This window comes from Vespa mandarinia, chromosome 8 (assembly GCF_050613455.1).
Source record: "Vespa mandarinia isolate Hongniang chromosome 8, ASM5061345v1, whole genome shotgun sequence".
NCBI lineage: Eukaryota > Metazoa > Arthropoda > Insecta > Hymenoptera > Vespidae > Vespa > Vespa mandarinia.
This window is the reverse complement of record NC_140817.1, coordinates 3405738-3420434: the sequence shown is the minus strand read 5'-3', so window position 1 is coordinate 3420434 and position 14697 is coordinate 3405738. Positions and strand designations below refer to the sequence as shown.

The 14697-nt window shown below is 30.5% G+C and overlaps 3 protein-coding genes across 6 annotated transcripts; 2 read left to right on the top strand and 1 right to left on the bottom strand.

The window, feature by feature from the left end:
- Window positions 1-266: 266 nt before the first annotated feature.
- Deaf1 (deformed epidermal autoregulatory factor 1) lies at window positions 267-3005 on the bottom strand. 3 transcript variants are annotated; one of them, XM_035887444.2, is made up of 4 exons: window positions 2739-3005; window positions 1936-2427; window positions 1395-1856; window positions 267-1271 (listed from the first exon to the last, which is right to left on the bottom strand). In XM_035887444.2, exons 1-4 carry the CDS (start codon window positions 3003-3005, stop codon window positions 1071-1073), a joined length of 1422 nt encoding a protein of 473 aa, XP_035743337.1. In that variant the 3' UTR covers window positions 267-1070. The 3 variants fall into 3 exon arrangements, with proteins under 3 accessions (XP_035743337.1, XP_035743338.1, XP_035743339.1); XM_035887445.2 differs by having other exon boundaries at window positions 1087-1271; window positions 1337-1856; XM_035887446.2 differs by having other exon boundaries at window positions 1087-1271; window positions 1385-1856.
- LOC118451167 (uncharacterized) lies at window positions 2987-5898 on the top strand. The gene is made up of 7 exons (XM_035887440.2): window positions 2987-3197; window positions 3799-4127; window positions 4379-4634; window positions 4776-4933; window positions 5018-5261; window positions 5417-5549; window positions 5793-5898. The coding sequence occupies exons 1-7, from the start codon at window positions 2987-2989 to the stop codon at window positions 5896-5898; spliced, it is 1437 nt and encodes a 478-aa protein (XP_035743333.1).
- A 586-nt stretch (window positions 5899-6484) lies between these two features.
- Window positions 6485-14576, top strand: hob (bridge-like lipid transfer protein family member hobbit). Of its 2 annotated transcripts, XM_035887433.2 has the most exons (14): window positions 6485-6869; window positions 6966-7092; window positions 7175-7366; window positions 7487-7738; window positions 7834-7989; window positions 8061-8273; window positions 8403-8670; window positions 8751-8973; window positions 9054-9924; window positions 10014-12105; window positions 12194-12438; window positions 12514-13570; window positions 13639-13856; window positions 13936-14576. In XM_035887433.2, exons 1-14 carry the CDS (start codon window positions 6811-6813, stop codon window positions 14218-14220), a joined length of 6258 nt encoding a protein of 2085 aa, XP_035743326.1. In that variant the 5' UTR covers window positions 6485-6810; the 3' UTR covers window positions 14221-14576. The 2 variants fall into 2 exon arrangements, with proteins under 2 accessions (XP_035743326.1, XP_035743327.1); XM_035887434.2 differs by lacking the exons at window positions 13639-13856; window positions 13936-14576 and having other exon boundaries at window positions 12514-12810; window positions 12878-13063.
- The last annotated feature ends 121 nt before the right edge of the window (window positions 14577-14697 follow it).

Below are 14697 nucleotides of genomic sequence, written 5' to 3'. Positions count from 1 at the left end.
TGGATAATCCTAAATGCAACTTAAAGATAGTGTTATAGCTATTCACAATACGTTGTTTGTAAAAAACAGATGTGCACATAAAGTTCTTTTTTCAGGGGAAAAAAAAACATTGTTTAAGTTACAAAAGTTATTTTGTTTGTAGAAATCTCTAGAATACTATAAGCTCTTGTACATGTTTACCAATAATCAGGATAAAGAAAATGATGGGTTTATATCAGACTTAAAAAAATAACTTAATCATTATTGCCTCATTAAATCATACTTAAATTATATTCAAAATAAATTGTGTATTTGTTTGTACAATGCCAATCAATTTAGATTAAAACAATATAGAAAATGAATAATGAAATGTGATATACTTGATATTTGTACTAAAATTCTATAAGAAAATATCACTTTCATAAAAAAGCTTATAATAAAAAAAAATTTTTATTCCTATAAAACTATATTATAAACAAAAGGTATGATGACACTATATTGGGTTGCTCAGAAAAATTATAAATGATTTTTAATACAATTATTTAAATTTCTCTCTATTAATATTTGCGAAAATTAAAAATTATTACTGTACACATCAATATGAAATATCTGAATAACCCAATACTCAAATAATCTTACAGAAGCTTATAGATTACCTCTCCTTTGGTCATTTTTCATTTTAACGTTCTTTCCAAATATACATTTTGAAGAATGTAATATGATACTTATTATAGTAACTAACATATATACAACGAACTTTCCTTTTTGAAGGGATCAAGTTTCTCACACATAACATGTACTATCATTTATACAGATATTCATTATGTTAATGCATGAGTGTGGTCATCAAAACAACTTGCTTTTATACACGTTCATTGATAGTCTTTAAATAGTAGACTATAACTTATGTAAAAAATAGCTACTATAATATATACAAAATTTTTTAGGCTACTATTAGCCAGGAATCTTCAATCTTCATCTCTTTAATCTTTATCTCAAGTCTTCATCTCTTTTTTTAATTGTGAAGTTTCTATAGTAGACTGTTCTTCTCTTTCTATATTCCTTTGGTGAATGGGTGTAAGAAACACTAGCTATTGGTCCCCTGTAGTTGTGGCAAGAGCACTAGTATCTGTACTACTGCTTTCTACTATAAGCATAACAGTTTCAGCGGCACCTCGCACACATTCTACTTGATGACCAGCCCAGTCTTTACGTTGACAAAATGTAGAACAGTATGGTGTACGTCTGCATAAAGAACACTCAGCAAATGCTTCTCGATTGCAATTGGCACACTAAAAACAGAGTTTTTATTAAAAAAAAAAAGAAAAGAAAAGAAAAAAAAAATAAATAAACATACATGCGAGCAAAAATATTTTATATGCAATACAAAAAAGCACAAACACACTTAACGTTACTTTTTTATTATGTGTATCAGATGCAGGCTGTAGACCAACAGTTTCAATAACATCTCCTCTGCCACCCAATTGTGCAACTAATGCTTGTTCTCTTCTTTGTTGTCTATTGATTTCTTTTGCTTCATCTACTGTACGTTTAAATTCATAAGCCAACTTTAACATTTTATTAGATATTTCATCCAATTTTTTAAAAATATCTTCACTCTGTCCATTCTCTGTTTGATGCACGCCCTGCACTACAGAATCCTGATCTTGAGATTGTTGTACCACTAAACCATCTGTAGATACAAATTGTGGCCAAACTTCTTTGTCAGGAACAACTACTTCATTGTCACTTTCATCATTGTTACTACCATCCCTCGAATTTTCACTTTTATGTTTTCGAGATGGAGTTTCACCGTCAGAAGTATCCCTGGCTCTTCTTCTACGTTTATATGGTGTAAATAATCGTACAGGTCCTGTCTGTAACCATAAATGATTAATATTGCACTTACAAATCAGATATTAATAAGATAGCTAAAAAATAATTTAAATTACTCACTGCACTGTCATCATCACAACAGGCAGCACAGGTGCATGATGTCGCATGCGGCTTTAAAATTTGTTCATCTATAAGTGTTTGTAAACTTCTACCACCAAATCTGATGCTTCTTTTCCAATCCTTACTCGATGCTCTTCCACAAAATGCTTCAAATTCACTTGGTGTATACCAGTCCGGCCCTAATTTAATGCATCGCCCTCTACCTCCTGATCCAAATCTACTTTTATGCAATTCTGCATTTGTATTTTTACATCTAACAGGCAAAACTGCCAAATTGGCAGATTCTGACCAACTGCATATTGGTTGCGAATTAGCTGCAGATACATGTATTTGTTCGGATTCTGCCTCATCCGTACTATTTTGAATAACTATATGAGTTGCCTTCAATTCTCCATTCCATCTTAGAGGATCTGCATCTTTGTCATGACGTGGTTCACAGATGAAACCATTATCAACGCATAACATTTGTTTGAATTGTCCAGAACCTGGTAGCTACAAAAGAAAAACTTTATTTACAATTTATTATTGTTAAAATAACGTAAATTGATTAATTTAACGACGAAATACAGTTTTATTTTTAAGCATACTTCTATTGTTCGTGTATTATATATAAATTATAAAATTCAATGACAAAAATAAAAATAACATACAGAATAAAATGTATATAGTATATGTGTATCATTTACATAAGAACTTATTTAAATTTTCGAATATTTCGTCAATCGTTAATTTACGAATGACCTCAGAATCGATCGAGCATGTGATGAATATATCTTTCGTTTTTTTTTTTTTTTTATATATACCTGCAATTGCTCTGAGGTGATGACGTTGAAGGTCGTCCCATTGGTAGAGTTTGCCACACCGATGATAGAACCAACAGGCAAAGAAACCGGTACACCAACTCCAGGAACACCCGGAACACCCGGTACAGAAGTGACGCTCGCCGTGACGGCCACAGGATGCGCCTCGTGTTCGGTCGTTAGGGCGGACGCTTCCTCGGTTTCGCTCGTCAACGGTTCGGACATGTCCGGTAGCACGGCGACACTTTCCGATGTTTGACTCTCCTCCATTTCGGCTGTTCTCGCCTCGCGCACGTAATGGCATCAGCGCGCACGCTCCTAATAGCGCCACACGAAACGCTTTTGTAATGCCGAGCAAGCGCTTCTCTCACTTACTCTATCGCCATTCTTACGAATTTACGTTTCTTCACAAAAGGATATGTTTTTTCTTTTTGCATACTTTTACTCGAAAGGATGATTTTGGTGAGATAAAGAATCCCTTATGCTTTTTATCTATGTTTTTTTTGAATCTTTGTAACATTTCAAAGAAAGAATAAGACGAATATGTATTATTGGATAGCGACATCTTTATTCATTTCATGCGGCGGTAAAATCGAATTTGAAATGACAATTTAAGGTTATATCTAATTGTACGAATATAGAATTTATTTGAAAAAAGTATATATATATATATATATATATATATATATATATATATATATATAAGGTTCGTAGATGATATAATAATATGACAGAATAAATGAAACAATAATAATTAATTCTATTCGATGATCTTTCAGATTTTTGTCAATATAGTTTCAGAGTGGGCAAATCTTAAAGCACACATTTTGAATGTACCATTCATTACGATGTATTATTAATACATATAATGTAATAAATTATACATATGATACAGTATTTTAGTTTCAAAAAGTAAAAATGAAAAGACATTTTATTAATTATTGCGAATAAAGGAACGAATCGCAAAAGATCATGAAAAAGCAATCTGTCGAAGAAAAAAGTATTATTTATATTTGTTATATCATTAATATAAATTCTTAGTAAAGGTTATATTTTTTTATAGCATCTGCAAATAATGCAGTAAATTCGAAATTATACGAAAATGAAAGTTCAAATGAAATATTAAATGATTCTCAACTCAATGAGCAATCGTCTATAGCGACGATACAAAAACCTTTAATTTTTATGAAGTTAGAAATGATTAAGCCAAGCATGGAAGGTGCGTCATCAATAAACCCGGAGAAAGATTTTTCGTATATCGAAGAAGATACAATGACAGAATTGCCCTTTTTAGATATTACAAACAATGAATCGATCCAAAACGTAACCAATATCGAAGAAAAGATTATTAACAGTTCAAAATTTACTTTTTCTGCAAAGCAAACAAAGGAGGTATAAATATCAAAAAATTAATTAAAAGATTATTTCACCCTCTCTCTCTCTCTCTCTCTTTTTCTCTCTCTTATATTAAACATTATCTATATTGAACGAATTTTCTTTTTAATAAAACATATAACGACGATTCATTTAATCTATAATACATTAATTATATCAAGATTAAATGTTTATAAAGCACATTATATATATATATATATATATTTAAATCAAGTATTTAATTAATTTATTGTATCAATACTTCAAAGATGTCAATGAAACTTACAATTAGTTGTGACGCTACGACAACGCAAGCTGCAATCCCTTACTCTTCGTCCGTGTCAACTATGGCATCCATGGTACCAACAAAAGATATTTTACAAATATCCACTACTCCTTTATCTTCTATAGGATCTATTCCTAAAAGCGAGATTCTAACAATCACTACAGATTATAACAATCGTTCGCCCGATGTACACAGTATACTTGTAGATGTAATCGATCAACACGATCCAACGTCGATATGTAAGTTATGTTTTCATATTAATAAAATATAGTCTAGAGCAAATTGTAAGAGATATTCATTTATTATAAAAACAAATTAAAAAGTAAACGTATTATAATTATTTATTTTTCTGTTTATTTATTTTTTATTTTTCTATTAAGTTAATCGAGATCTACAGCTATCGATCGGAGAAGCATTTGATTTACCACGACGAAGTATATCATCTGTAAGAAATAATTTCGTTAATCGAATAAGACAATCTCGTAGAATTTGGAGATTAAGAAAATATCTATGTTGTATTGCAACGACGGACGAAGAGGTTGCAATGTTTTATCTCTTCTACGTTTTAATCGATTTTCTCGTAATTGCTTCTTCGTATTTTTCTAATCAATTCGGCTAATAGACAGATACAGTTCCACGTTTGAGAGGGGCTCCACCTACATATTCATCGATATATGTTAGTCCAGGAACGATATTACGTCAAGAATCGTTAATTGCACAAACAAATTTACACAATATCAGAAGATTTATTTTTTCACCTACGAATCAATCGTCTTTTGTAGCACCTACTCCTCCACCAAGTTATGCTCAATCTCAGGGTATTCAACTTAGCCCATATTTTACGGAAGAAGATCTTTCCGTTTCACGTAAATATCGTTTCATTAACATGAAACTTATTAAAAATCTTATTATTTTGTAATAAATAAGAATATTTTATTTAAATCTTATTGTGATAATATGAAATTAAAAGATTCTTATGTAATTAAAATTATTTCATATTATCTTTCCATCAATTCTCTAGCAAGTGCTAATTCTTGGTCCCCAAGACCCATAGCTACTATTTGTACACGATGCTTAGCCCTTGTCATTACTCTGACAGAAGTTCGTCGATCAAATATTGTACATTTAAGTGCATTTCTTCTTTGTCTTTGTGGGTTAGTAAATGAAAACGAAAAGTTTTATTTATCCTTCAATATTTTTTAAATATTTATACATTAATTAATTTATTAAACAAAAATAATACTTTAGATAAAATCATTTTTCTTTCGTGTTACATATAAATATATATATATGATTTATAGAAACACATGTATAATTTTGGATAATCTTAATATTCGTTATAATTTTTTTCTTAAAATTAATTATTCATTATTTATCGATATTGATATTAACAATAGATGCTGGCCTTGTTGTATGATCCCATATTGCTTGAATTCTTGTAAAAATACCGATCATTATTGTCCTATTTGTCACACGTATCTTGGAACTTACACACCTTGGTAATTTAAACATATTTCTACAAAATTTTCATTGCAAATATTCTTTGCATCTTTTTTTACTAATAAGTTTGCGCATAAACATTAAAAAATTATAAAAATATATTTATAAATAAATTACATTTAATTAAACAATGAAATATAAAGTAATTTCATAAATTATCTTGCAAATTAATATTACCATAAATAATAGTTAGATAGTGTTATTCTTAATTTTTTTTCATGGCTGTCACTCAAAGGTTTGTTTCAAAAAACATCCCCAAAAAATAAATTATTTCTTTTTACCCTTAATAATTGATTTATAATTTTAGAAAAAAGAAATATATGAAAGAGTTAATATTTAGCTATATTTTAAGTAGTAACGAAGAAAAAAAATAAAGTTTAGAATAAAAATTAGCTTTAGAAAAAAATGATAAATTTTTTTCTATATTACCTTTAAACGAAGAGATAGAGATTTGAAATTTCACAGAATGAGTATTTTATGCAAAGAACATTATTTAATAAATAATAACAAAAAAAAAAATTGATACCGGGACCATTTATTTATTCATAGTCATCCTGCTAGATTCTTTACAATGTATACGATGAGATGGACAAATGGCGAAAGTCAGTTTTTAATACGTCACTTTTGTAACTTTTAGTATTACGTATATTAAATTTTTCGATAATACATTGCAATGTAGGATCAATATTTCGATGTATCGTTTTCGTAAGAAACGAGAGCAAATCTAAGAATAACATAAATGTAAGAAAAAAATAATTGCCTAAAAAGTCTATATATGTCGGCATAATAAGTTAACCTGCAACAAGTGAATGTTTTAACTATCTAAAAGAAAACTATTGTTTTTAATAATATGAAGATTTTATAATTCTGAGAATGACATTTTTTGCAATATTATGTAATATTATATAATTAAAAATGACTGGCTTATTTGCCTTTTTTATAGCCTTTTTTATATTATACTGTAATTTTACTTGGTAAGTACCAGATTTATATACTGTATATTTTCTTTTCTTTTATTTTTTTTTTTTTTTTATCATTCTAACAGATCCGTAATTATTAAATTATTATAGGGTAATTCCAAGATTTTTAGCATGGTTAGTAAAAAGAAAATATAAAATACATTTAAGGGTTGGTCATATTTCTTTACCATACTTTATTCTTCGCGATGTCAATATATCTAAGAATGGCTTTACATTGGTCAGTATCACTTTTATATTACTTATCTATTCTTCTGATTTAAACATTAAATTTTATATATATATATCCTGTTTACTTTTAGCAAGTTGAAGAAATAAGTGTTCGTAGCAGTTTATTCAGCAGCGATGTAGCTAAATTGTTAGCAGTAGTTATGCGTGATGTTAGAATTAATAAAGATGTTCCTATTGAATCTAATCATCATTCGAAAGAAGCAAGTAAATTATTAGATTTTAGGGATAAAAAGATTTCACCAATAATTATAACATTTGTACAGGTAACATATATTTTATATACATATATATATATTTTATAACATATATATATATTATCAATGTTTTGATTATTTCTAAAAAATATATTTCTATTAAATATATTTATACATATAATCTTTTAGTTTATGGCTGTACATATTGAAAATTTGAGTCTTCTTGCACTTGGTAATGGATGGTTAGCTAATGGCAGTGCAGAAAGTCTCAGTTTAGATGGTAGTGTTGTACACGGAGCTCGTACTCTGTTAGCTTCTGCTACAGTTTCTGGAGGAGCAATGAAATTATTAAGACATGCATCTGATGCTTGTTTATCGCAAATCACTTTTGCAGGTACAGCAGAAGCAACTCTTAAAGCTCAAGGAGAAATTTCAGTTGAGGTATAACAATGACACATAGCATTATCATTTATAAATGGATAATACAAAATTTATTTTTTCTAATTAAATTATATTTAACAAGATTTTATTTATAGAAATTGTATGTTGGCGTGACACAAACAGAAGGTTCTGGAGGACCAGGTCTTATGCAATTTTTAAGAGATAGAAAATCATTAACAACTGGATCTTCTAACATAGATAGCAAAATTACTGATAATCTGCTGGCTAGATTAGCACCAATTATACCAAAGGTAAGAATTAATTTTTATATTTATTTCTTAATAATTATATGTATTAACAGCATTTATAATTGATATTTCAGGACTTTATGTTGAAGATAGGAAATTCTTCTGTCATTGCAGGACGAGAAGATGGTGGTATTATTGGCTTAGAAGGCATAATGAAAGGATTGCAAGCTATAGCAAAATTTCAGCCACACAGCCCTCAATTAAATTTCACTGTGAATTTAGAAGGGTTGTCCATTCGTGGAAAATTTCCTGTTGTTACTTTGCAATCATTACTAATAGATGCAAAAGTAAGCTTACAAGATAGTAACATTCTTTCAAATTTATTCTAATATATATATATATATATATATATATATATATATATATATATTATTTAATTTTTTTTTCAAATATATATATATATTTTTTACACATAGATGGAGCAAGATATTTTACAAATATCAGTTCAATTGAGTAGTCTTTTAATCTTTTATGATTACAAAGATTGGGAATCAATATTGCAAAGTGCACAAAACGAAATACCTAAACCTGTTGATCGCGTGTCCTTAACTAGTAAACTGCCATGGGTTGAAGTTAAGATAAATACTGAATTATATGACTCATCTTTGGTTATAAAGCTTCCGGATGCACCAGAAGCTTCTTGTGGAGTAGCACACATGAAATTTTCTTTAAATACAGTCCTAGGTATAAATTGAGTTTGATTAAATAATTTTATCTTCTGGCATTTTATAGAACTTTAATAATTTAAGTTTTTTATTGAATAGGTGAAATCGAAGATAGCAATACAGAATTGATAATTGAATCTTTATTTTGTGCTTTAAATGGAGCTATTACAAATAATCTTGAAACATCTCATTGTTGGGGTAGTCCACTTTCAGTTGGTGTTTTATTAGCAACAACTCGTACTAATGCTATAGGAATTGCTGTAGATGCTCTTGTAACAGAATGGAGTTTAGATCTCGCCCGATTCCTTGAGCAAGCTTTCAAGTAATTCTTTAAATTCATATGTTTCTAATATGATTTTCATTACACATTTTACATTCATAATATGGGAATGTTTTTTTCAGGTGTTGTAAAAAATATATAAAACCGACAAAAGAAAAAATTAAAAGATCGGAAAACGCTACTCAATTAAATCTGAAAGTTACAAATTGCAATATTTTTTTTATTGCCGAAAATGAGTTATGCATTATGATGCGTCTTGATGCTGCAAGTATGGAGAATAATGTTAAACGACTTGTAGCAGTTGCTGAAGGAGTAAGTGCTATAACTCTTAATAAATATGAACCAATTGTTTGCCAACATGCACAAGCTTTAACTCATCCATTTTTGGCTATACGAAAATGTAAATGTGCTATTAGTTCAGATATTATAAATATAAGTCTTGATGGTACAAGCATAGCATGGAGCCCTAACTTACATTTACGTCTTTTACTATTTTGGATGGAATCTAAAGACTTTAGATCTCTTATATCCAAAGAAACATTAACGAATAGAGATGTAGGTACTCAAAGAAAAAAGCGTTTCATAGATTTACTAGCTACTGGAGGCATTACTGTCTCTATTGATATATCACCAAAGCATTTCTTGGAACTTTCTTCGGATCAACTACGTTGGGTACAGGGTGAATGGAAGCTTAACTATATCCGTGCGACATTAGATATGGCTGACATAATTATGATTGAAGGATTTGAATTAGTCAGAGTGTCTAACAATGAAGAAGTACGTTTAGAAAGACAAAATAATGAAGGATTTTTCTTAGAATGGAATGAAACCTGGGCCCTCAATATTGAATCAGTTAAAGCTTGTTTTCCTTATGAACATCAGTTTACCGAAGCTATACAAAATGAACTCTTTAGTATTAAGAAATGGTTAAAGGATATTCATTCAACAGGATCAATTAAACAAACACACTTGCCATGTGATTTAATTATAAAAGTAAATATATATATATATCTTTTTTGGATAATTATAAAACAAATTAATTATATTCACATATTTTCAACGTTACTATATATTATTTACAGATTAAAGAGTGGATTTTTGAAGTAAGTGATGATCCATTCGAAGTTCGATTACGAGATAATTATGAACTTTTAGAAGATGAATATAAAGAAAGTCTGAAACGTCAAGCGATGTTGGACACTAAAGTACAAGAACTCTGTCGTGCTCACTTACTTCTACCACAAGACAAAGTAGAAGAATTATATGCTAGTCTGAATAAGAAAAATGCAGAAATCTATGTACAGAGATGGAAACAAATGCAACGTACAGGACCAGCAAGAACAAGATTATTTGCTTGGTCTATGTTGGATTTAGAAATATTGACTTTAGCTGATCCTTCTATAAATGGTACAGAAAATGCAACTAAAGCTATAAGAGAAATGGATCCAGAAACTCCTTGGCCTGAGGATGGTCTGGAGTTCAATACACTTTGGGTCAGAGGTATCAGTTTAAAATGTGCAGAATGGAAATTACAATTACGAGATTTTCCCCAACCGCTGCTTTTAGTTGAAAGTCTTAGTATTTGGGGTCGATTAGCTGGCGCTGAAGCGGTACCACTACCTAGGGCTAGACGTACAGTACGAATTGAAATTGGACACCCTTGGGATGATTTTGTTGTAGAAAGAGGAATGACGTCACTAAAATACTATCATGACCTTAATTGGGACATAGATAAATTCAGATATGCATTTGGTCCATGTTGGGAACCAGTTATAGCACAATGTAATCTTAGCTTTGAAAAGATAATCCATCCATCTCGGGATCCCAGTCCCCCATTGCCATTTTGGGATAAAATGAGATTAGCCCTTCATGGAAGAATAACTTTGTGTGTGAAACAATTAACTGTCTTATTACATGGCTCTTTAGATCCTTATAATACTACAGAAGAAATGGAATTAACATGGACAGGTCTAGAACTTGATTGGACACAAGGAAAAATTATAATTAAAGGAGATTTCGATGTATACGTTCGTACGGCCAGCAAATATGATGATTGTAGATTATTACATTTACCTAATGTTAGATTAAGCATAAAATTAGCGTGGGTTTGTTTGGGTGATCCAAGAGATCATCATGCTGCAATACCTTGTGCTCCGGATAGATTACCAGAGTATTCTAGCAATCAAGAACATGATTCTTTCCGTGCATTTCGTTCACAAAATTTAAATGTTAGTTTATCTTTAGAAACTAAACCTACTGGATCTCCCACACTGACAAGTGCACCAACAGCCTTGCTTTATGGCAGTACTCTCAGATGGTTTGAAAATTTAAAGTTTATATTGTCAGGTGCGACAAGGCCTACAAGAAAAGGTCCACTATTTAAGAATATTAGACCAAGAAAAAAACAATTAAGCAGGCACTACAGAAAAGTTAGATTAACATTAGCATTTCATCGTTTTCATGTAAGTTACTGGATGTCCTTTGCTATGCAAAGAGGATTTGAAGTAACTGGTGGAAAAGTAGCATGTAGTTCTGAACATAATCTAGCTCTTCATCCGATCGACGATGGCTTCATACATCGTCCAAGGGCAGAATGGTCTGTTATTTATATGAATTGTGAATTAAACGATGCAGAAATTTGGTTAAAAAGTGCATTACAAGAAGAAGAAGAAAGTACTTCGTTACGACAACCGGTTGAGAAATGTTATTGTCTTAGTGTTGCTCGAGTTAGTTATGGAAGAGAAGCTATGGTCACAGGAGTAAGCGGCGATAATCCAACTCATCGTTTAGCTGTACACGATTTGAAAGGAGCTTGGACTAAAACAAACAGAGATGTTGCATTTGCTCTTTTTGATTCATTTATTAAAACGCAGCAACTTAAAAAAAATTTATCAACAGCAGCTCTAAAAGGTTTTCATAGAGAAAGTACTTCTACACCACATAAAAATAGAATTAGAGCTGTTGAATCACAAAATACACCTACCCAAGCAACACCATCAACATCTTCTAAACCACAGCAAGGAGAAGCTGCTGGAATGTTGCAAAGATTAATTGCTGAAGCTGCCAATAAACCAGTAGCATTCAGTGATGATTTATCAGTACAAACAAGAGGTCAACAATTACGCGGACTCGCAGCATGTCATCAGGATGATGTTTTACACAAAAATTGGCTCAGTAAGATGGAACAAGAGATCAAACCTATCCAATAAAACATTCGATTATTTTATAATTTGCATTATGTTATAAATTATTTTCTTTACAGTTGCATTAGTGAATAGTCAAGTATTATTGAAAGGAATTGAAACACGTGGATATGTAATTTTATCAGCAGCAAAAGCAGAAATATTACAAAGGGTTCATCGACCTGTATGGAAAGAGAGAACACTTGTTTCAAAAACTACCTGGGTTGGTTCTTTAGAATGTATGCAGTATTATGCTACAGTTAGTGCAAATATTGATGATAATATTGATGACAATATTATGTGGTTAACATTGGATAATATACAGGTATATTTCTATATAATTAACTATTATAAACTATTCCTGTTACAAATTAACATTATTGACAATGAACGGTTTTAGGAAAAAGATTCTACAGTGATAGCAGGCTTACCAGATGTACCAGCTCTTGTAGGATCAGGTCAAAGTGTAGGTGGTGTAGTTAGTCAGACCGTAGGTGGTGCTGGCGGACCACAACATCAATTACAACGTATTGTATCAAGATGTAAATGCGAATTTTTTTATGTTGGCTATGGTCAAGCTTTAGACGTTGGATCTGTAGATAATATTCCACCGCCACCAAGAGAAGAAGTTAGTTTATGGGAAAGAAAGGAACTATCAGCTGCAGATGCATTTACATTGATGCATCATGATTTAGATGTATGCACAAACTCCTTACAATATGCAATGATTTTGGATATTGTAAATAATCTATTATTATATGTAGAGCCACGCAGAAAAGAAGCTTCCGAAAGATTACAAAGAATGAGGTTTCAATTACAATTACATTCTGTTGAAGATCAAAAACGACCTATACAACAATTGCAAAATACTGTGCGTGGATTAGTTGCAAAATTGAGAAGATTAGAACGCGAGACATATCTAGTACAGAAAGCACTTGCCGATGAATCAAGTTCTGATTTACTGGCTGAAATGGAACGATTAGAAGCTCGAGTTTTTGAATGTAAGGAACAACTCAGTGCAAAGGCTGAAGAGCTTGATGTAATGTTAAGTTGTTATAAAGAAACTACCGCACCACCGAGTGCTTCAACGACATTAAAAGATAAACCAGCAGCAGTTGCAAGAGTAGCAGAAATTTGTTTCAAGCATGCTCAATGGAGACTCACTGATGCGGATGGTCAATTAGGTATAGCAGACTTAATTCTGACCAATTTCTTGTATACAAAAACAAGTAAAACAGACGATTCGGTGGAACATCTTTTGGAGTTAGGATATGTTAGAATGACAAATTTATTGCCCAATCAAATCTACACAGAAGTTTTGACTCCGACCGAATTACAAAGTAATATGCCTGTTGATAGGCAAAGGGCTTTAAGAGTGTTTTGTAGAGAGAAAGCACCTGTTGCTGGTATTTCAGTAAAGGAACATTTCGAAATTAATGTAGTTCCTTTAACAATTGGTAAGAAACTAACAAATGAGAATAAAATAACATTCTATAATTGTTATTATTCGTTATTATGTTTTTAGGATTAACCAAAAAATTCTTCAATACAATGCTAAAATTCTGTTTCCCTGAAAGAGATCCGGAAGGAATCGAGGAACCACCAGCACCACAACGAGATTCATCTTTTTATGTACCCATTGAAAGAAGAGATGACGTAGAAAAAATGAAGGAGAGAGCTGATAAAAATAAATTGTTTATATACATTAAAATACCAGAAGTTCCTGTTCGGGTATCCTACAAGGTAATTTTAATATTACTTTTATATATCAATTGAAATAGACCTTACTATTTTATAATATAATTTGATCAATTTTTTGTAGGGCAATAAAGAGAAAAATTTAGAAGACGTTCGAGATTTTGCGCTAGTGATACCAACATTAGAATATCATAATGTTACTTGGACGTGGCTTGATCTTTTATTAGCAATGAAAAGCGATTCTCGTCGTGTAATATTGAGTCAAGCCATTAAACAAAAATTGCAAATCAAACCAAGGGGTCCACAAGAAGAATCTGCTCCTCAAGAGGAAGACAAAGCTCGGCTCCTTTTAGGAGCACGTCATCTTCCTGGTGATGCAAGGAAAAGAAATGTTTTTAAGTTTAAATAAGTATAATTTTCAAATTTTGCTGTAAGAATTATTTAAAAGTATTTTAATATATAATTTATTATTAGAATATTTAAACGAATCCGCAGAAATTGTATCATGTAAATCATACTGCTTTGTGCATTAAAAAATAGTTGCATATAAACGTATGATAAATATTGCATAGCTTTTTATATGCGTATATGTAGAAAGTGAACATCTCATTTTAAGGTAGATTTTTAATAAGTATTAAATAAAACATGCTATGCTTCATTTGAATATTTTATTCTAATGTAAAATTAATAATACTAATAATGTATTAAAATGTTATTTTAACATTGATTTGTACAATATATAATATTAGACTTTCTATATATTGTTAATAAAAACATATTATATATTTTTTACTGTGAACAGTTAGAAAATGCACAAGTTGAAAATAATATTTCATGTAATCATATTTAACACGTTTATGTGAAAGCTTGTACAAAAGAGAAAACT

Excerpts from the sequence above, each read along its gene's own strand:
- LOC118451167 (XM_035887440.2), top strand. The coding sequence starts at position 2,987 with ATGTTTGACTCTCCTCCATTTCGGCTGTTCTCGCCTCGCGCACGTAAT. Across the intron at positions 4,934-5,017 it reads TTGCAACGACGGACGAAGAG|ACAGATACAGTTCCACGTTT; the intron begins GTTGCAATGTTT and ends TTCGGCTAATAG. Across the intron at positions 5,262-5,416 it reads AGAAGATCTTTCCGTTTCAC|CAAGTGCTAATTCTTGGTCC; the intron begins GTAAATATCGTT and ends TCAATTCTCTAG.
- hob (XM_035887433.2), top strand. The coding sequence starts at position 6,811 with ATGACTGGCTTATTTGCCTTTTTTATAGCCTTTTTTATATTATACTGT. Across the intron at positions 8,274-8,402 it reads CATTACTAATAGATGCAAAA|ATGGAGCAAGATATTTTACA; the intron begins GTAAGCTTACAA and ends TTTTACACATAG. Across the intron at positions 8,974-9,053 it reads TTCCTTGAGCAAGCTTTCAA|GTGTTGTAAAAAATATATAA; the intron begins GTAATTCTTTAA and ends TGTTTTTTTCAG.
- Deaf1 (XM_035887444.2), bottom strand. The coding sequence starts at position 3,005 with ATGGAGGAGAGTCAAACATCGGAAAGTGTCGCCGTGCTACCGGACATG. Across the intron at positions 1,857-1,935 it reads GTTGTGATGATGACAGTGCA|ACAGGACCTGTACGATTATT; the intron begins GTGAGTAATTTA and ends TTATGGTTACAG. Across the intron at positions 1,272-1,394 it reads CTGATACACATAATAAAAAA|TGTGCCAATTGCAATCGAGA; the intron begins GTAACGTTAAGT and ends CTCTGTTTTTAG.